The sequence below is a fragment of the Chrysemys picta genome, chromosome 2 (genome assembly GCF_011386835.1).
Source record: "Chrysemys picta bellii isolate R12L10 chromosome 2, ASM1138683v2, whole genome shotgun sequence".
NCBI lineage: Eukaryota > Metazoa > Chordata > Testudines > Emydidae > Chrysemys > Chrysemys picta.
This window is the reverse complement of record NC_088792.1, coordinates 38910043-38932961: the sequence shown is the minus strand read 5'-3', so window position 1 is coordinate 38932961 and position 22919 is coordinate 38910043. Positions and strand designations below refer to the sequence as shown.

The 22919-nt window shown below is 38.7% G+C and overlaps 1 protein-coding gene across 16 annotated transcripts in view; it reads left to right on the top strand.

Moving 5' to 3' along the window:
- Positions 1–22919, top strand: part of MLLT10 (MLLT10 histone lysine methyltransferase DOT1L cofactor) — a 231308-nt gene that overhangs the window by 44873 nt on the left and 163516 nt on the right. For 11 of the 16 annotated variants that reach the window (XR_010598232.1, XR_010598233.1, XM_005302764.5 and 8 more), the window contains one exon: positions 21835–21944. The exons of the other annotated variants lie outside the window; for them this stretch is intronic. Coding sequence is in view for 8 of the 11 variants with exons in the window: in XM_005302764.5 (XP_005302821.1) it covers positions 21835–21944 (110 nt within the window). In the remaining 3 variants the exon portion in view is untranslated. The remainder of the gene's footprint in view (positions 1–21834; positions 21945–22919) is intronic. 16 annotated transcript variants of the gene reach the window in all.

The following is a 22919-nucleotide window of genomic DNA, read 5'->3' as shown; positions in this document are numbered from 1 at the left end:
ATTGGTGGATTTGTTATCCATTCTCTCTTTCTTTCAAGTTACACTGCTTATGGTAGTGAATGCCACTGCAGTGTTCTACACAATGCAGCCTTGCCAGTTGCTTCTCAGGAAAGCCCTTCTTATCAAGGAGAAAATAGCATTGAAAATATTCTTTCCCATTAGAAAGCATGAAAAATAAATATGTTTCAGAGCTCTTGTTAAGGTATGGTAAATGTCTGTTGTTGAATCAAGAGTCAACAAAGTGTTAAGTAAATAAATAAAAAAAAAATACAGGACTCTACTGTCCCTTACGTGAACTTTGAAACTTGTTTTCCAATGAGTTTTTATGGGTAAAACCAATACTTTTAGATCTACTTTAATGCAAACTGTCAGTGTCCCTTTCCTATTAATGATACCTCTTTTTTGTATTTAAGATGTGTATTTTTAGTGATTTACTTTGTAATTATATGTAGTGATTTGCATATATGAAACTAAAATAGTTAGATTGTAAATATGATTAAATACTTGAACATTTTAGTTTTTTTTTTTAAGGTTCCACAAATAATCTTTGATTGCGCTTTAATGATCAGCCCTCTACTTCTCCAGCAATCTCAACACGGACCACAAACCCTTTTAATCTACTGCAGATACACTAGATATACAAAGGGTCAGAGCTGTTAGAGTACCTGAATATTGAGTTACATGATTTTGGCTCTAGTTTATACTGGAAATACCATCAACTACCATAATGTGGTTGCACATCTGTAACCACTGCCCTCATCTCATAATGGTCAGTCCAAAATAAGACCTTTTCTTTCAGCAATTTGACAGTGTGGTATACCTTGTCTCACCTCTGATTTCTCTTCTAGACACTTCAGAAGCAATACTGTCTCATTGTATTGGAATAGCTATGAATCAGAGTCCAGTCCTGTAACTCCTCACTTAACGTTGTTCCAGTTAACGTTGTTTCATTGTTACATTGCTGATCAGTTAGAGAACATGATCGTTTAAAGTTGCGCAATGCTTCTTTATAACATTGTTTGGCAACCCTCTGCTTTGTCCACTGCTTACAGGAAGAGCAGCCCGTTGGAGCTAGCTGGTGGGGGCTTGGAACCAGGGTGGGTTGGCAGTTCCCCATCAGCTCCCCTAAGTTCTGTGTGTGGCAGCCGCCAGGCAGGCTATCACTTACTGGGCAGTTCAGCTGTCCCTCCCTCCACTGCCGTGTGCTGCTCCTGCCCTCTGCCTTGGAGCTGCTCCGGGAGCCTTCTGCTTGGTTGGTGGGGGATAGTGAAGAGGGGTGCTAATGTCAGGGTGTCCCCCTCCCCCGCTCCTGTCCCCCTGCTCCTGTACCCCATCTCCACAGAGCAGGGGGGGACGTGACAGGGCTCAGGATGGTGGGAGCTTGCTGGCAGCAGCTGCTGTCTCAACTTGCTGATCTCCTTAAAAAGGCAGTGTACTTAGAGTGGGGTCAGCGTACTTAAGGGTGCAATGCCTGTCTGTCTGTCTCTTTCTCACACGCACGATCGGGGTCTCTCTCTCTCTCTCTCTCTCTGTGCCATGCTGGGTCTACTCCCGCCATGCGTGCTGCCTTGCAGAGTATAAGGCTACATTTAACAATAATGTGTTAATCCTTGTGGGCTCAGCTGAGTGCTAATTCATCATTTAGCACTAAGGCATTCCCTGAGAAATATCCCACCTTCTGACTCCACCGCCTCAACCAAGCTTCACAATCATCATTGCTGTGTACAGTATTAAATTGTTTAAAGTTATATACACACAAAAATATACAAAAAATTTTCCCTAGAACCTAACCCTTCCTATTTACATTCATTCTTATGGGGAAATAGATTCACTTAACATCATTTCGCTAAAGTAGCATTTTTAAGGAACATAACTACAACGTTAAGCGAGGAGTTACTGTACATTATCTGTTTTCCAAAATCTATACTGATAGGAATATTCTGTGTTTGTGACCCTCTGATGTAACTGTACCAGAGGAAGAGACCTCAGGAGGTCATCTAGTCCAATCCCCTGCTCAAAGCAACTAAATCAGGGATCGGCAACCTTTGGCATGCGGCCCACCAGGGTAAGCACCCTGGCGGGCCGGGCCGGTTTGTTTACCTGCAGTGTCTGCAGGTTCGGCCGATCGCGGCTCCCACTGGCCGTGGTCCGCCGCTCCAGACTATTGGGGGCTGCGGGAAGCGGCACGGGCCAAGGGACGTGCTGGCCGCTGCTTCCCACAGCCCCCATTGGCCTGGAGCGGCGAACCTTGGCCAGTGGGAGCTATGATCGGCCGAACCTGCGGATGCGGCATGTAAACAAACTGGCCCGGCCCACCAGGCGAGCCGTGAGCCAAAGGTTGATGATCCCTGAACTAAACCATCCCAGCCAAGGCTTTGTCAAGCCAGGCCTTAAAAACCTTTAAGGATGGAGATTCCACCACCTCCCTAGGTAACCCTTTCCAGTGCTTCACCACTCTCCTAGTGAAATAGTTTTTCCTAATATCCAACCTAAACCACCACTGCAAGTTGAGACCATTGCTTCTTGTTCTGTCATCTGCCACCACTAAGAACGCATAGCTCCATCCTCTATGGAACCCCCCTTCAGGTAGTTGAAGGCTGCTATCAAATCCCCCCTCACTCTTCTCTTCTGCAGACTAAATAAACCCCAGTTCCCTCATCCTCTTCTTATAAGTCATGTGCCCCAGTCCCCTAATCATTTTCGTTGCCCTCCGCTGGACTCTCTCCAATTTGTCCCCATTCCTTCTGTAGTGGGGGAACCAAAACTGGATGCGATACTCCAGGTGTGGCCTCACCAGTGTCGAATAGAGGGGAATGATCACTTCCCTCGATCTGCTGGCAATGCTCCTACTAATACAGCCCAAAATGCCGTTGGCCTTCTTGGCAATGAGGGCACATTGCTGACTCATATCCAGCTTCTCGTCCACTGTAATCCCCAGGTCCTTTTCTGCAGAACTGCTGCTTAGCCAATTGGTCTCCAGCCTGTAGCGGTGCATGGGATTCTTCCTTCCTGAGTGTAGGACTCTGCACTTGTCCTTGTTGAACCTCATCAGATTTCTTTTGGCCCAATCCTCCAATTTGTCTAGGTCACTCTGGACCCTATCCCTACCCTCCAGAATATCTACCTCTCCTCCCAGCTTAGTGTCATCTGCGAACTTGCTGAGGGTGCAATTAATCCCATCATCCAGATCATTAATAAAGATGTTGAACAAAACCGGCCCCAGGACCGACCCCTGGGGTACTCCGCTTGATACCGGCTGCCAACTAGACATCGAGCTGTTGATCACTACCTATTGAGCCCGACAATCTAGCCAGCTTTCTATCCACTTTATATTCCATTTATCCAAGCCATACTTTTTTAACTTGCTGGCAAGAATACTGTGGGAGACCGTATCAAAAATTTTGCTAACGTCAAGATATATCACATCCACCACTTTCTCCATATCCACAGAGCCAGTTATCTCATCATAGAAGGCAATCAGGTTGGTCAGGCATGACTTGCCCTTGTTCCTGACCACCTTCCTCTCCTCCAAGTGCTTCAAAATGGATTCCTTGAGTACCTGCTCCATGATTTTCCCAGAGATTGAAGTGAGGCTGTAGTTCCTCGGGTTCTCTTTCTTTCCTTTTTTAAAATGTGGGCACTATGTTTGCCTTTTTCCAATCATCTAGGATCTCCCCCGGTCACCACGAGTTTTCAAAGATAATGGCCAGTGGCTCTGCAATCACATCAGCCAACTCTCTCAGCACCCATGGATGCATTAGATTTGGACCCAGGGACTTGTGCACGTCCAGCTTTTCTACATAGTTCTTAACCTGTTCTTTCACTACTGAGGGCTGCTCACCTCCTCCCCATACTGTGTTGCCCAGTGCAGCAGTCTGGGAGCTGACCTTGTCTGTGAAGACCGAGGCAAAAAAAGCATTGAGTACTTCAGCTTTTTCCACATCATCTGTCACTATGTTGCCTCCCCCATTCAGTAAGGGTCCCTGACCTTCTTGTTGCTAACATACCTGTAGAAAACCTTCTTGTTACCCCTCACATCCTTTGCTAGCTGCAACGCCAATTGTGCCTTGGCCTTCCTGATTACACCCCTGCTTGCTCTAGCAATATTTTTATAGTCTTCCCTAGTCATCTGTCCAAATTTCCACTTCTTGTAAGCTTCCTTTTTGAATTTAAGCTCACCAAAGATTTCACTGTTAAGCCAAGCTGGTCGTCTGCCATATTTGCTATTCTTTCTGCACTTTGGGATGGTTTGTTCTTGTGCCCTCAATAAGGCTTCTTTAAAATACAGCCAGCTCTCCTGGGCTCCTTGCCCCCTCATATTAGCTTCCCAGGGGATCCTGCCCATCAGTTCCCTAAGGGAGTCAAAGTCTGCTTTTCTGAAGTCCAGGGTCTATATTTTGCTACTCTCCTTTCTTCCTTTGTCAGGATCCTGAACTCAACCATCTCATGGTCACTGCTGCCTAGGTTGCCGACTACTTCTACTTCCCCAACCCCTGTTTGTAAGCAGCAGGTCAAGAGGCACATGGTCCCTAGTCAGTTCCTCCAGCACTTGTACCAGGAAATTGTCCCCAACACTCTCCAAAAATTTCCTGGATTGTCTGTGCACTGCTGTATTGCTCTCTCAGCAGATGTCTGAGTGATTGAAGTCCCCCATGGACCATGAGCAAGGAGATGGAGTTGGGGCTGTGGTAGATATGTAACCTTCACCTTTAGCACTTAGCACAGTTGGACCCTGATTCTAATGGAGCCCTCTGAGCATGACTGTTATTATTTATGTTTTTAGTTGAATTGATATCTGGGTACAACTGCAGCTGATTAGAATGAAATTTGTGTGGAAATTTCTTGATTTGCTAAGGTTAGAAGTGTGGTAAAAAGAATATGCAGGGGCTTGGGGTGCAGGTGAGGGAATGGGGTATTGGCTCCGGGAGGGGGCTGGGGTATGGGGTCCCGCTGGGCGGCACTTACCATTGTCTACACCAGGGCTATTCTCAGTAGAGCTGAATCAATGGTGGTGACTGGGAAATTTTAGAGGAATAAGCTTGTTATAAACAAGAACTTAGAGCCCATAGGCTGTGATATGGTATCAGAACATGGTTATAACATGATTTGGCCTCATCTAGACTGCAGCATCATTGTTATAACATGATTTCTGGGGGAGTTTTGGCAATGTAGATTGGCCTTAAAGAAGTATTAATATTGAATGTTAATTGTGACCTACCTATACAGGAAAGTTGTGTTTGCACTGGGAATTATTTTAAAGAGTTTATGCATCAGCACAACTCCACCAGTGGTAACAATGGTAGAAATTCTGTTTTAGACAGGAAGAAGGCATTTCTCCCATTCCATACATTATGGATTCTATGGCTGCTGCCATGGGTGGGGCTTCTTCAGTGCAGGAAAAACATTTATGAGCTTTCCTAGTGTGTTCTGAAGTGGTTTTCAAGAACTGATGTGGAAAGTGGCTTTAGGTAACACAATTGTGTTGGCAAATGTGGATGTGGCAAAACTTGTTATTAATACAATTATTGAAAACTCTTCTTGGCTCAAACTGTTCTAATGAACCATTAAAAAAAATGTTTGCATCAACTACTTGAAAAGGCCAATTCTTGAAATCTTGCCTCAAACAAACTGTTGATTTTAGTAAGTTTTGTTTTATCCTTTTGTCTGAGTCAGGGCAGAGTAAAAACTACATAATTTGGTCCAACTTTATCCATATTGGCTCTTAAGAACAGCTAGGCAATTTCCATATATAGTAGGGACCATAGTTAACCATCATTCACCCTGTTTCTGCAGCTAGTTGTATTAGAAACATGCAGGCAACCTGCTTGTGAAGAGTAGTTGGACATACCAGTCTTGACCACTTTCATGCATTCAGAAACCATAGGAACAAAGTATAAGGTGTTAAAGATACGAATATGCATAGAGTAGAACATTCTTTCAATTTATTTGACTACCTAATATGTTTGATACTGTCCTATAAATATTGGATTAAAATTGTTTATGGTCTTGTAAACAAAACGTAATTATTCCTATTGTGTGGTTTGCAGGACATTGCGAGTTAATACTGTTTTGCTATAAAACCTTTCCAAAATCCAAAAAAATGCAATTTAATAAACACTACTAAATGGCCTTTGATTTCTTAATGATATTTAATATTAAAAATAGAAAATTAGGCTTGAGTAGAAAATAAGACTCCATATATTGGATGGAATAATCACTGTGAATAGTGCCAGAATTCCTTGCTTTTCTTGTTCATCAAGGCGTATTCATGTGAAAAGTAAAATACGTAAGTGAGATTTAAATGGGATATAAAATCATCACCCCTGATTTGCTTTATTATTTTTTTGTTTCAAATATTTGAAGGCTATTACAAGACTTAATAAACTTTCTAGTAATATCTTTGTCGTCTTGTTGTTTGTGTAGTGTAAGATTATATTTCTTAGAGAAACACATTGAAAACAAGTATCAGAGGGGTAGTGTTAGTCTGTATCCACAAAAACAATGGGGAGTCTGGGGGCACCTTAAAGACTAATAGATTTATTTGGGCATAAGCTTTTGTTGGTAAAATACCACTTCTTCAGATGCATCTGAAGGTGCCCCTGGACTCATTGTTTTTTTACATTGAAAACAGGAAGCAAATACTCTTTTCAGGATAGCTATCATCAGTGAGCTGGGAGATGTAGTGTGGGGTTTTTGGCATTGGAGTTGGTCAGTTTGAATACAATAAAATTTTGTTAATTGGATTGACTGAAATGCTGTAATTTTTTTTTTAATCCATTCAAAGGGAAGGACCACACATGTATTAGAAGGAAAAAATGACTAAAGTTTACGTCAACCTCTAACTTTCATATTTATATTTTCTCATGGTATCAGGTACTTATGCAAATCTCTCTCTCTCTTTGTTTTTTTTTTTTTTTTAAAGAAAGTGTGTTATTTACTGCATTAAAAAACTGTTTAGAAATGTTTTGATATGGTTGGAATGAGTGTTTTATAGTTTTTCTGTATCACTATTTTTGTCTGTGAACTTAAAAGGTTGGTACTGAGGCTTGTTGTTTCACTGAATTAAAGTAGAAGTTGTTTGAAATCTGATCCAGCTGGATGATGATGAGGAATGCTAACAGCATTCCTTATGTCAGCTTTTCACCAAGACATCTGACATGCAGCTGCTTGGTAGAAAGCCAGCTAATAATGCAATGTTTTTATGTCCTCGTGTTTTCAAGGGTTAGAGCAGGGATCTCCTAAATCTGTAAGGAATGTCACATGCCAGCTCTTTTGAGTCATCAGCTTTCCCTGTCTGAGTTTCCTTACTGCTATGTTGCATTTTCAGTAAGCATTAATATGTGAGAAGGCGGGAAGTAGAATGCAGTCTGTGCATGACTGCTGACACGTTGTGTAAGAAGTGCCTGCAACTCACTGTTACTGTATACTCAGGAATATGTTAATCCTCTTATACAATAGATATAAAACTTTAACAGTTGGAAATTAAAAACAAACAAACCACCCACCATTCACTTAATTTAAGAGATCTTTCTTTTTATTGGAGAAAATAGCTTTGCGGGAAGTTTCAGATATAAATATATTTGAAATCTCTTCTTCCTGTTAATTAATTTAATAATTTTGATAAGTTTTAGGACCCTCCTCCCCCAACTGATAGCAGTGTCAGATAAAACTGTGTTTTACCCTTCTCCGTGGACAAACTACATTAAAACTAAAGCTGTTTTTACCATGGTTTAGCTACTTCAATCGAAACGGTGCAAATTCCCAGCAGCAAATTGTTCAAAATTCCAACTGAAGGAGGGCTGGCTTATCTTTTCATCCTCAAGGAAGATAAATTGAATTTCATACAGTTTGCTTTGTGACCTCTTCAAAATTCTTTCACTGTAGCTCTGTGTGCATGCTTAGGATTCTGTGATGGATTTTGTAAGAGTGACATCGTGCATAATCCTAAACTACAAAATGTATATCCTTACCTCTGTCTATTGTGCAGCATCCTGTTTGCTGTTTGTCTACTGTTTGCCATCTCTGAAGTATATGGGGCCTCATAAACATTGAATAGGATGGGTGACAATGGGAGTCTGAGAAACCCTGAATGAGAGAGTCATCTGGGCAGATGAGCTATTGTCCAATATTACATTCTGGCATCTTTTGGAAAGAAACTGAGCCACTTGAATTACTCGGTCTACTTCTGATAGGGTCTGCTGGTATGTCAACAACATCTTACTTTCAACAACACTGAAGATGGCAGAAAGATCTAAAAAATCATCATATGCCCGCTATCTTCATCCATCCCAGAAAGAGATCAACCGACACAATGGATGCAGTCTCCTTGTTATACCGAAGCTTAACATTACGCAAATTGACTGGGGTCAAGGAAAGCTGAATATTCCAGGAATTATCAAAATGTCATCTGCACAGCCTTAATTATTTTCCTTGGAAAGGAAAGGAGGGTTTGAGATGTTGACAGTAAATGAAGTGTCTGTCTGCATTAAATAATGTTTCTTGACCAAAGATTTTTAAAAAATGGTTAAAAGAAGCGGGCAGACAATTACAATAATATGCCTCAGTACCTCCCTTTTGACCTTCACCATTCTAATTCATAGGTGACAGTTTGCAAATCTCTTAGTACTCCCAGAAGTTCAGTAAGCAACATTGACTAAAGCTCCAGCAGAGAAGACTCTTTTTCGACTTAACTTTATCATTGTGACATACAGCTCAATCCAAATTCCAAGTGAATTTATCCGCAAAATAATGCGAAAATTCCTTAATAAGAAATGCTAGACTTAGTTACTAGATGCAAACAACCCACGTTTAACAAGTTTCTGAGAACAGTTCTGTTCATTCGGATTTTGTGTTTCTTCGAGTGATGGTCCCTATATGGATTCCAAACATTGGTGCACATGCGCATCATGTGCTGGAGCCTGAATGATTTATAGCAGTGTCAGTTGACCCACACATGCATCTTGCATCGCCCTTGTGTCTGCAGCAAGGCTATAAGCTGCTGTGCGCACAGGCGCTGACTTTCTAATGTGCTGGGGGGGTGCTCGACCTCCGGCTGTGCCCCAGGCCCCACCCCCACTCTAACCCTTCCTCCAAGGCTCCACCTCACCTCTTCCCGCCCCTGCTCCGCCCCGCCTCTTCTGACCCTGTTCTGCCTCCTCCCCCTAGTGTGCTGTGCCTCACTTTTCGACGCCCTCTCAAAGTCTCCTGCATGCCGCAAAACATCTGATCATGGTGGGTGGGAGGCTCTGGGGAGGGAGGGGGATGTGCTGATCAGCAGGTCGACTCGGGAAGAAAACTTTATTTGCCTCCTCCATCACATAAGATTTCAGAAACTATTTGTTGCAATTTTTGGATTGAGACTTCTGCCGCTGCTCTCTTGTTGCTTTTCTTGCAAGTTATCTGGATTCAATGGTGTCATGTGAGGCTGAATCCAGCTGTGTTAGGAACTAAGTTCCCTCTAAGCTGTGCTGCCACGTGGCTGCGCAGCAAGCTATCCAGGGCTGTGCAGGCAGGGAGAGGCCCAGCCCAGCCCCCGCCCCAGAGCTGCCGTGGCCAGGGAGAGGCACCTTTCCCCAGGCAGCCTGCACCTCAGAGCCCGTACCCTGAGTACCTCCCACACGCCAAGCCTCACAGCCCCACCCCCGCTACACATCACCTCCATATTGGTGACATTAACAAAATTCATTCCGCACATGGATATAAACAATTAGAGGGAACACTGGTTAGGAAGCACTTTGTCAATAGCTGTACATTACAGAATATTATGATGTTCTTGCTTAGTATTTTGATAGGTCACTATCTCCTATTCTTCCCAGAGCTCTCTGAAATTAAAATTCCAAGGATATACCATTAAAACAAATCCTTCCCTCTGATGTGAAAGGTGTGCCTCAACCTCAAAATATAGACTGTTTATGAGAAGAATACAACTTTTTCTTCTTTGCCCTTTCCCTGTCTCTAGTCTGAGCCCAAAGGTGAGATGCAGAGTGCTTTTAACTGATTTTCATTCTGGTTGCTAAGTTGATCTTTAAAAGTTTTGCTAGATAGTATAATACTTTACTTTCATAATAACTATTAATGACAGAAAGTATGTTGATTAAAAAAATCCAGTGCAAAAAATTCAGTTGTTACTGTTTGTTATTCTGTTATCTAATTTAAAAAAGTAAACAAGGAAAAAAACAGTAATCAAGCAGGAAACTTCTGTCTTGACAACTTGATGCAAAGTAGGAATGCAAGAATATGTGTTAGCATTATTGTAGAAACACTCGAAATCAGTTTAAAAGTTTTTTAAATATATTTAAACTAGGTCTGTCAAGCGATTAATCGCACTGTCAAACAATAATAGAATATCATTTATTTAAATATTTTTGGATGTTGTCTACATTTTCAAATATATTGATTTTAATTACAACACAGAATACAAAGTGTATGTGCTCACTTTATATTTTTGATTACAAATATTTGGTATTTACAAAACAAAATAAATGGTATTTTTCAATTCACCTAATACAAGTACTGTAGTGCAATCTCTTTATCATGAAAGTTGAACTTACAAATGTAGAATTATGTACAAAAAATAACTGCATTGAAAAATAAAACAATGTAAAACTTTAGAGTCTACAAGTCCACTCAGTCCTACTTCAGCCAATCACTCAGACAAACAAGTTTGTTTACAATTTGCAGGAGATAATGCTGCCCACTTCTTGTTTACAATGTCACCTGAAAGTGAGAACAGATGTTCGCATGGCCCTGTTGTAGCCGGCATCATAAGATATTTACGTGCCAGATGCGCTAAAGATTCATATGTCCCTTCATGCTTAAACAACCATTCCAGAGGACATGTGTCCATGCTGATGATGGGTTCTGCTCAATAACAATCCAAAGCAGAGTGGACCGACGGATGTTCATTTTCATCATCCGAGTCAGATGCCATCAGCAGAAGGTTGATTTTTCTTTTTTGGTGGTTCAGGTTCTGTAGTTTCCGCATCAGAGTGTTGCGTTTTTAAGATTTCTGAAAGCATGCTCCACACCTCGTCCCTCTCAGATTTTGGAAGGCACTTCAGATTCTTAAACCTTGGGTTGAGAGCTGTATCTATCCTTAGAAATCTCACACTGGTACCTTCTTTGCGTTTTGTCAAATCTGCTGTGAAAGTGTTCTTAGAATGAACATGTGCTGGGTCATCATCCGAGACTGCTAGAACATAAAAATATATGGCAGAACGTGGGTAAAACAGAACAGGAGACATACAAGGAGTTCAGTCACAAATTTAATTAATGCATTATTTTTTTAATGAGCATTATCAGCATGGAAGCATGTTCTCTGGAATGGTGGCTGAAGCATGACGGGGCATATCTGGCACATAAATACCTTGCAATGCCAGCTTCAAAAGAACGCCTGTTCTCACTTTCAGGTGACATTGTAAATAAGAAGCAGGCAGCAGTATCTCCTGTAAATGTAAACAAACTTGTTTGTCTTAGCGATTGGCTGAACAAGAAGTAGGACTGAGTGGACTTGTAGGCTCTAAAAGTTTTACATAGGTTTGTTTTTGAGTGCAGTTATGTAACAAACAAAAAATCTACATTTGTAAGTTACACTTCCACAGTAAAGAGATTGCACTACAGTACTAGTGTGAGGTGAACTGAAAAATATTTTTTATCATTTTTACAGTGCAAATATTTGTAATAATAATAATAAGGTAAAGTGAGCACAGTACACTTTGTATTCTGTGTTGTAATAGAAATTAATATATTTGAAAATGTAGAAAAAAATTCAGAAATATTTAATACATTTCGGTTGGTATTCTATTTTTTAACAGTGCGATTAATCGCGATTAATTTTTTTAATCGCAGTTAATTATTTTGAGTTAATCGCATGAGTTAACTGCAATTAATCGACAGCCCTAATTTAAACACATTTGATTTAGCAATTGTTAAACCCTAATGTTTATCATGTACATATCACTGCATTTTTAGAGGACTGAGCAAATATTAACTTTTAAAATCAGCTACTAAAATAACCAATTAGTTTCAAAAGTTTTATCTCATTTTCAGTGCTTTGGAACAAAAACATTGTTTTTAGCCCTGCTTAAGATCATCCTGCTGGGAAATATGAAGATGTCTACCTCCATTTAGAGAGCCAACAGCTCGTTTAACTGATTGTAGATACTGAAGCATGTATTTCTAAAAAGTATTTAGAAAAACAATGTCACAATATAGTTTTCTGTAGTAAATACTTAAAGTACTTTAAGTACTATAACTAATCACTGGAGGGTTCTCTTTTGTGTGGTGTTTGAAAACCCAGCCAAATCCATAAGATTGTGTAAAAAGTAGAGTTCCCTGTATTACTTGTGCTTATCTTTGATTAAACTAGCCTATCCAGTAAATTGCAAAGAATATTAATATTGAATTTTAAGATTTGACAATAACGGTCAATAACGCTATCTTTGTGATTTCCCACTGCATGTTGGTTTTGAATGGATTTTGTGTGTTACCATTTTGTTTGGTGTTACTGTATGGTGTTAAATAGCTGTCACATTGTGCCCAAGTGATAAATATTTCAGTGATAGAGTTTGTTTGCATGTTCCTATATGTGACCTGCTCTGTGATTATTGTAGATGAAGTATAATTATATGGCTCTTTCCATATAAATCCTGAGACTGCTGCTATTTCAGTGGTTCTCAAAGTTTTGTACTGGTGACCCTTTTCACATAGCACGCCTCTGAGTGCGGACCCCCCCCCATATAAATTAAAACCACTTTTTAATATATTTAACACCATTCTAAATGCTGTAGGCAAAGCGGGGGTTGGGGTGCAGGCTGACAGCTCATGACCCCCCATGTAATAACCTCGCTACCCTCTGAGCAGTCCTGATCTCCAGTTTGAGATCCCCTGTGCTATTGTATTATGAAGTAAAAGGTTAGAAATGTTTAGGTTTTTGAAATGTAGATTGTTGTAAGAAGAAATTGTATTAGAAATTCCTGGATTAAGTCTGTAATACTTGAAATGCTTGTGGTTGAAGAATTTAAAACAAAGCTTTAATTGAATAATTTTGTTTTTAAATATGTATTGTGTACTGAATTCTTATAATATTGCAAGGAAAATATGTTTGCTTAACTTTGAGCTATGAATTGGTTTTAACATTGACTTGAAAAACAATTTGGTTGTACGTTTAAAACACTTCATACTATTAGTAATAATGCCATGTAAGCAGGTAGTGTTTCTCTCCTGTTCCTAAGACAGTACATACACTGGATAAGGTGCAAGTTCACCTTTTGGGGTTTTCATTATTTTTAACTTAAAAAATGATAAACTTTTTGCCAGGGGCGTCATTTCAGAAAACATTTTTTGTGGGGGAGAGGAAAGTTATGAGCATACAGAACGTTATATGTAATTATATCCTTCAAAGCTGGTGTGGGGTGGGGAGTAGAAAACATAATGGAGCATTTAGATCTATACAAACATTGGGGGAGGGAAGAGCAACAGCAAATGATGCCCCTGTATCTTGTTAGAGTTTGCTTCTGGTTCCCTGAAAGGATCCCTCTGCTTTTCACCTTTAGTTCCCTGTGGGTCCACAAACTTTTTGTTATAACCTGAATTGGAACTAATAGGACCCACCAGATCTCTGCCGGTTCAAATCAGCAGACCAGCGATGAATTTCTATTCAGGATTCTAGACCCTGACACCTATTACATCATTGTTGAATATTAATTATGTGCAAAACTTTAGAATGATTAAACTTGCAAATGACAATACCACATCGCAGTTACTGCTTTTCAGTGAATTAACATTTACTTTGGATAGCTAAACTAGTAAAATTTAAGAGATCATATTCTGATACATGTATTTACAAAGATTAAAGGCCAAAACAAAATTAACAAAAAAACCCCACAACAGAATAATAGTGCATATTTATTTTCTCACCTGTATGTGTCTAAATCCCAATAAAAATCTCCACATTCTTATGTAAACAGAGAACTGAAAGTTACAAAGGGTGTACTGTCTTTTTTTTCAGACTCTTTAGGGAATGAAACCTTATTAAAAGTCCAAACTTTCAAAGCTAATAGCAACAAATAAACCAGTAAACAGTAACATCATTACTGTGAAACACAATAACATAATTTAATTTTGGATGAAGTTTTCTGATAGGAGCTATTGTAAGAGAAAGGAAACATTAACTAGCTGCATTAGTAATTTTTTTCACCTCAGCCCAGAAAGCTGCATGTTTTGAAAGGGTAAGAAACATTCCCTGCTGTGAATCAACTAGAAAGTGAATCTGAAAATAAAATTTTAATTACAGGTAGTATTTCTGAGTATCTTGTGGTGTGACCAGAACTGAAAAACGTTGACATTATATAATCTTTTAGACTGGAAGCTTGACTCTTACCCAAGACTCTTGGGTATATTGACCCTTTTAAGACCAATGAGAGAAGTCTGTTTAATAAGGGAAATTAAAGCAGCAATAAATTTTTATATATATATATATATATATATATATATATATATATATATATATATATATATATATATATATATATATATATATATATATATATATATATATATATAATGAAATGAAATGTAATGGAAAAAGGGGAAAGTTGGTAGCTGTGACTGTAAATTAGTAGTTATTAAAAAGCAGGCAATTCATAAAGGAAGCTAAAAGGTATCAGTGAAAATCTGTGGCCAGTGGTGCAGGATTTGCCCCATTGTCCTACACTTTGCTGAAGTTTATGGGAATTTTCCATGAATTCAGTGGGAACAGGATCGGGCCTAAAAAGAGGTTTTAAAAATCTATCTGAAACAAAAGAAATTCTAACCGTGACGTAGGACCATAACTATATAAGGATGGGAGTACTTGTGGCACCTTAGAGACTAACAAATTTATTAGAGCATAAGCTTTCGTGGACTACAGCCCACTTCTTCGGATGCATTCTATATGCATCCGAAGAAGTGGGCTGTAGTCCACGAAAGCTTATGCTCTAATAAATTTGTTAGTCTCTAAGGTGCCACAAGTACTCCTGTTCTTCTTTTTGCGGATACAGACTAACACGGCTGTTACTCTGAAACCTGTATATAAGGATGGTAAGATTGTCAATAATAGTGCAGAAAAAGGCAGAAGTGTTCAAAAATACAGTAAAAGCTGTGTTATCTGGCACTTTACCAAATGGAAAGATCTATAAATCAGCATTTCTGATCTTCGTTGAAAGTGTGGTTTATAGTCCGGTTGGCGTGAGGCCAGCAGGCTCCCTACTTGGCTCTGTGTGGCTCCTTGGAAGCAGTGACATGTCCCTGCTGCTCCTAGGCAAAGGAACGGCCACGAGGGGTTTGGAGTGCAGGAGGGGGTGCGGGGCTGGGTTTTGGGGTACAAGCTCTGGGAGGGAGTTTGGATGCAGGAGGGGGCTTGGGGCAGGGGGTTGGTGCGTGGGAGGGGGTGTGGGGTGCCGGATCTGGGTGGCGCTCACCTTGGGCAGCTCCCCGCGAACTGCGATCTGTCCCTGCAGCTCCTAGGAGGAGGCATGGCTAGGTGGCTCTGTGCGCTGGCCCTGCTCCGCTGGTCCCCTCTGTGCACTGGCTCCATAGCTCCCATTGGTCGGGAACTGCGGCCCATGGGAGCTGTGGGGTCAGCGCCTGCGGGCGGAGGCAGCACGCAGAGCTGCCTAGCCACTTCTCTGCCTAGGAGCAGCAGGAACAGGTGGCTGCTTGCGGGGAGCCACCCAAGGTGAGGGCCGCCTGGATGCAGCACCCCGCCCCTGCACCCCCTCTCGCACCCAAACTCTCTCCCTCGTAGTTATTTGGAATTTTTCGGCACCCTTCATTTCCCCCAAAATGCTGGATAAAAAAGCTTTTACTGTATTTCTATTCTGTATTTAGAAAAGCTTGATCACGTAGTCATATCTGACAATGATAATGAAATTTCTAATCCCACAGTAAGTAGGCATGATTTTAAACAGGTTCTAAGAAAGTTAAATGTGTGTGGTCCTACAGGACCAAATAACTTGCACCCAAGAATTTTAAATGAATTAGCCAAGGAGCTCTGAGTTATTGATATTGTTTAACCAATCTTGGAACAGTAAGGAAGTTAAGGAGGACTGGAAAAAACCCTAATGTGTCAATATTTAAAAACGATAAATAGGATGACCTGAGTAAATATAGGCTGGTTAGCTTGTTGCTGAATCCAGGCAAAATCATGGCAAGTCTGATGCGGAATGCACTCACATAAATAATCAAAGGATGGCAGTTTTAAAATTAATACCAGTCAACATGGTTTTATGGAAAATAGGTCTTTTCAAACACATTTGATATTGTTTTTGATGAGATTACAAGCTTGTTTGATTAAAAAAATAACTTTTTTCACATAATAGACTTCTGTAAGGCATTTGATTTATTACCACATAACATTGTGAATAAAAAATTAGCACTATACAAAATTAGTGTAGCACATATTAAATGAATTTAAACTAGCTAACAGGGAGCTCTCAAAGCAGCTGTATGGAGAATCATTATTCAGAGAGGGTGTTTTTAACAGGGTCCTGAAAGGATCTGTGTTTGGCCTAATGCAATTTGATGTCTCTATCGAGGACCTGGAGAAAGTTTAGAATCGTTGGTGGTAAAGTTTGAAGATGATACCAAAAATTGGTGAATGGTAAATGATTGAAACAGGTCAATTCTACAAAATATGTTGGATCTCTTGTTAAGATGGGCTCATTTGGAATACCTGTTTTTCAATACCGCCAAATGCAATATCCTGCATCTCTGAATTGAGAGTGTAGGTCACACTTGTAGTCTCTCATATTATATGTTGGAAAGTAGTGACTGAAAAGGACTTGAAAAACATGGTAGATAGCCAACAGAGTAAGAGCCAGTATGTGGGGGATGAGAGATCTAACATGATCTTTGGATGTATACGATTGGAAAGTAGAAGTAGTGAGGTGGTATTGCCTCTGCATACAGCACTGGTGAGACCATTATTGAACTATTCAGTCCAGTTCTGATGTCCATACTTAAAAGAATGTTGGCAAATTGGAAAGGCTTCAGAAAAGAGCTAAAATTCCAGAATTTGCTGTCTGGAAAATCTGCAATGAGGGACTAATGTTCAACCTTCTTAATTTGTTCAAGAGAAGATTAAAAGGTGACTTAATAACGGTACATAAGTATCTACATGCAGAGATGATGTCTGGTACTAGAAGACTCTTTAATCAAGCCGACAAAACCATAGCCAAGTCCAATGGCAGGAAGTTGAATCTAGACAAAGCTAGAGTAGAAATTAAGCACTTTTTTTTAATAGTGAGGGAATCATTGGAACAGCTTTTACAGAGAATCCACCCCATCACTGTCTCTTGATGCATTTAAATCAAGATTGAATATGTTTCTAAAATATGTGCGCTAGCTCAGACAGAAGTTATGGTCTTCATGCATGAATTGCTGGGCAAAATTCTATGGCCTGTGTTATGCTGGATTAGACTAGATGTTCCTAATGATCATTCTGGCCTTAAAATCTATGAGAATTTTGACTGCTAGACCTCAAGGAAGATTTGGTATCCCAGTAGAGATGCCTGCAAGAAGGAAACTGTGGGTAAGGGGCTGTTTGCTTTATTTGAACTTTGCTCAAAGACTTTTTAACTTGCCACTTGATCTCTGGGGAGAAAGGCACGTCATACCCCCATGAGTTATCATATTATTTGTTTTGAAGAGCTCCATGTGACCTGCTACACTCCCTTCTGAAAATATCACAATCTGTCAATTGTTAATAAGACAGAAGGTACCAACTGGAAGCTCAGAAATGCCTATTTTTAAAAAGTGAAGTACACTTGAAAATATAGTTTATTCATAGTGAGAAACTTTTTACCTTTCAAATTCCTGGTCTGAGGAAAAATAGATGGATTTTTTCTTTTATGTCCCATTAGTCTTGCCAACTCATGAGACTCTCAAAAAATCCTGGTATTTGGTGGTTTTTTTTTTCTCTTAAATTCCTGCTCCTGGAGTTGGATGATTGTGAGAATCTTGCCTTTAGTTTAATAAAAAATAAGTTTCTAGCCCTCATGGTTGTGAAGAAAAGATTGGAAAATATTGAACTCTAGACACTGAAAATCATAAGGCAAATAAAAAGAACCCATCTTTTTTTAAATGTCATTATTTTTAAACTAATATAATGATTTTTTGTGCCTGACTTACGCTTTCTGAAATGCTTGGGGTTAGCAATGCTTGGGCCTTTTGTCAGAGAAGGAAAACTTCTTTTAAAGCAACCTAAAAATAACATTTTGTTTTAAAGCCTTTGAGACTTTTCTTTGGAAATAAGAGTAGAAATCTGAGGGGTTTTTTTCAATTAAAAAAAAATACAGATAGCAATACAAGCAGGGGAAAAGTAAGAGAACATGAAAATGTGACTGGATATTTACCCCTGTAGCTTAGAAAAATCTGAAAAGTCTACTGTGGTTCTACCTGGCTTCGGTAGTGGTTGACAAACTGGTAGCTGTGATGATGGTTGTTGATAGTGTTTCTTAAAAGGCTGGCACTGAAGACAAAGGGCAGCTATATTCTTTCTGGTCAGAACCTTATATAATAGTGAAAGTATGGGCTAGTAATTGCCAAAGGTAAGTATTGTTTTAGAAACAAATTAAAAGTATATTTATTTTGGGGGGGTTGTCTGTTAGGAGCTCCCAGGGGCTGCTGTTCCAAAGCAAGAATAAACCTCGCCTCATGTTATGTCAACTGTCAAAGATCCCTCTAGGGTGGGCTCACAGCCACAAATGTATATGGCATGGGAAGCCTTTCTGGGGCTCTCTGCAGCTGGAAGCAGTTTAAGGCTTCCACCTCCCTTAATCCTATATTTATATATGGGACAGGCATGACAGGAGCCAATGACTCCCTTCCTGCCCCCACTACTAAGATACTAGCAGAGAAGATGGCAACATAGCAGTGTTCACAGGGCGAGATGTAGACAGGAACCCTTTCACCCCCATCTACCTATCTGGGAGGCATTGAACATTAAGAACCTCCGTTCTCCATAATATTTCGTGAGGAAGCCTTAGATGCTCCATCTTGAGTGTCTCAGAAGATGTCTTATTCCTGCTTTGGGGAATGGGTCTCCTAGAGGTCTCTATAGTGCTAATTAAAAAAAAAAATCATTATTATTTATATGTTAATATTGTATATTGATATTGTATAAACCAGAATAAATAGACTTTAACTGTAGGCAACTATTAGTCCTGGGCCTCACTGTTTGTTCTTTGTAGTGAAGGTCCAGTATAGAGCAGCCTTCAGTGAAAAACTCAGCTTGGCTGTAATTAGAAGACCTTGAAATGGACACACTGGATTTGCAGTGGAAATTCCTCACTCAAAGAGTTAAGATACTTCATTTTAGTCAGACTTTTTATAAAAAGAGAGGATATCTTTTCAGTGTCTAGGATATTTTGTAGATTAGTTACTGTAAATAGGAATTGGATAATTCCACAGTCTGTAGCCAATAACAAGATGTATCTTGCCTGCTAATAACTGATGTAAGAAATTAGGAAGAAAGTGCTGAGCGGCTCTCTGTTGCCCTTCTACAATGTTAGTGGATTTTTCAGATTAGTGACATTTTTACTGTATTGAACACTTTTCCAGATAGGAAAATCATTAGTATGATACTTCATGTGGAACACACTCACTTTTAATACTGTTGCTGTAAGTGTGTTTTTAATAGTGTAGTAGCAGGAAGCCTAAAGCCTTAGCAAAGCCCGTGTATACTTTTATTTCCTGGAGTCACATTCCCATTAGCTGCTATGTTTTCAGCCAGAAGGATGGGTCAGGAAGGAAAGGGGCAGGCCTATGTGGGTCCTCCAAAGTTGTTGTTTACAATGCTTTATGAATTAGTCTTCAGGGTTTGTTTTTAAAAGAAATTAAGTTAGCAATTTACAAAATGACTATCTGTAAGAAAGGAGGGTAGTGTATGTGAAGAGTTCTACAAAAAGCCATGTGGAGAAAACAGTAAAATAGAACAAGTAATTGAAGAATAAAATACTAATATGGTATGCCAAAGCTTGCCAATCAATGAATGTTGCTAACTATAACCATTACCTGATTTAGTTTTGAATTTTCTAGACAGATTAAAGTATTATGCCAGCATTTACTGAGAAAAACATCAGTTTCGTTTAAAAAAAAGTTAAGAATCATCATCAGTCTGAGACCATTAGAGAACCAAGAACCAGCCTTGTGCAGTTTGTTTTTCTAACCATGAAGAGAACTGATTGGAAAGCAAAACCTGCATTCTGTGATATGTTCCACTCATATTAATACCAGTCTAGAGAGTTAATAATACTGACTATTATAAGTTGATGCTAACTTGTTAGAACAAGTATGTTTGGGAGTCAAGATGCTTCAGTTTTGATATTATGAAGTTGGGAAACTTAAGACTGAATATTGTAGTTTTAAAAACATTTTGGAAGACTCTCGTAATTGAGTTGGAGCTGTAGGGTATTTTTCTATTATTGCATGCATCAATACAGAGGCAGTTTTTTGATGTCCGGGGAAAAAATCAACAGCTCATTCTACTCCAAATATCTAATTTTCCATTATTTGAAATGAATGTGAATATTTAGGGCACATAGTGAGCAGTGTGAATATAGAGATGATGCAATTTATTTTTAAGGAGAATCCCACATATATTGCTAGTCTTGTGACAAAATACTGCACTGTGCACCATCCAGATAATTTCTGTTCTGGGGGAGTATAAGATACTGCCTAAATGATTTAGGCACACCAAATTTCGTTTGAGTTGCAGCACCTCTGCACTGAATATTTTTACTGTTATAATGCATGGAACTCTTTATATTAATAAGTGGCTCATTCAGATTAACTGCCTAGTAGTTTGTGTGTAAAACAGTTCAAGGTAGAATATGGTGTATTCTTGAATAGCAAAGTAACTTTCAAGTTGAGCTGTCTGTGATGAAACAGTAGCAAATACGATAAACTGTGTTCTTCAGCTGGCACAAATTGTTGACTCCCTTGGGAACAAAAGAAAACCTAGAATTAGGTAGGCTCCTTTCTAGGTCAGGAATCTGTGCAAACTGCTAGGAAAGTGAGACAAACAGGTTTTTATTCCCCTTGAAATATTGCTCAAGATCTGCCAAAAGGTGGTAAGTGACAAAATATTTATTAATGAGCCCATGCTGATGTTTTGTAGTGAGACTATCAATATGAAGATGAAAAGCAAATATGGGATTTACATATTGGAGTTAACAAGAGAGGAGACTGATCAAATAGTATTTTGTTCTTACTGTGGTGAAAGGTTATGGGAAAAGAACCCTTTGGGGTAGAATGGTTATTAACTGAACCCATGAATCTAGTAGTCAAAATAAAATTCATCTAATGAGCTTAAGAGAAAATAACCCAATATGCAAAAGAAAGATTACATGGATGACAAAACTCACATAAATACTAGATATTCATAAAATATTTCTCTGCACAAATTGTTTCAAAATTTAAGGAATTAGTGCAATTTATTTTAAATGTTGAGCTTGTTGGTTCAAAGAATCCTAAGGAATCATCTCTTCTTCCATCAGTGTATTAGGATTTGTTTGGATAAATCATTACCTTTACCATTCCATCAGTATTATGTCTAAATTCTCTACACTTTGAGATAGTAGACTCTTGAAAATGTATTGCAGCCAATCCTACCTTTGCATGCTATGATATGGTAAAGAATCTTTTTTTTTAAAGTAACTTAAATCTGCAATGTTCTAAATAATTAAAACAGTACATGGCAAAACATGCTGTGAAAGGTTCTCTTTGCTGTAATTGAAATATCCTTTGAGTTTTTAAAAGGCCTTAAAAATAAAATGCAATTATAACTTTTTGTAGGTTGGGCTCATGTGGTTTGTGCCCTGTACATTCCCGAGGTGCAGTTTGCAAATGTTTCTACAATGGAACCTATCGTGTTGCAGTCTGTTCCTCATGATCGTTATAATAAGGTATAATTATGTGTGTGTTTATGGCTTATGTCTCTGTATGTGACTTCATTATTTAAAAGAAACTGTGATCTTTAGTTTTAAGCTTGTTAAAATATAATTTTAAAGTCAAGCATATAACTGGTACTTTGCATTTTTTGTAAAGTATAATTTAACTTGAATGTATTGCATTAAACTTTTTACAATATGCTTATTTTTCATACATAAAACAAAGCATTAGAGCATAAAAATTTTCTGCTATGTAATTTTTATACAAAATTCCAAGATTTAATAAAGCATGATTAATAAAATGTTCTTCATTGCAGTATACCACAATGTCTTATTGAAATACTTATAACTTACATGGTGTAAATTATCTACTTAGCTATCTCCTTTATTCCAAAATATTCTATTGTTTTAAAAATATTGTAATTTTTTATTAATGTTTTCAAAATAGATCCCTGGGGTAATAAATACTTTGTTAAATTTTAGCTTCAATCTTTTTAGTAACTGTTTCTATTAACACTTCTTTAGATGTTGATATGACTATTCATAAACAAGAGTATTTTTTTTGTATGTTAAGAACATAAAGGTTATATTAATCTATTACTGCTAGATCCAGCAAACCATTATTGACTTAAGTAATACCATTAATTTCAGTGGAATCATTTGTATGTATAAGGACTACTCATGTAAGTAAGGGTTTATAGGATTGAGCTGTTTTTCTTTTCTAGTCTCACAACACTTAATTTTTTACTCAGTGTGTTCATTTGTGCATTTCTCTCATTTTCTACTTGTATCTGTCTATTAAGTTCCTACCTCTTTGTAGTTCTTATAGTTTTTCTTTATGTGCAACTGATGAGCCTTTTTTATTATCCATATATTTGCAAGCATCCCTTTTCTATTTTTTATAGAGCTGTCAAATGATTAAAAAATTAATTGCAAAATTTTAAAAAATTGTGATTAATTACAGTTTTAATCTCACTATTAAACAATAAT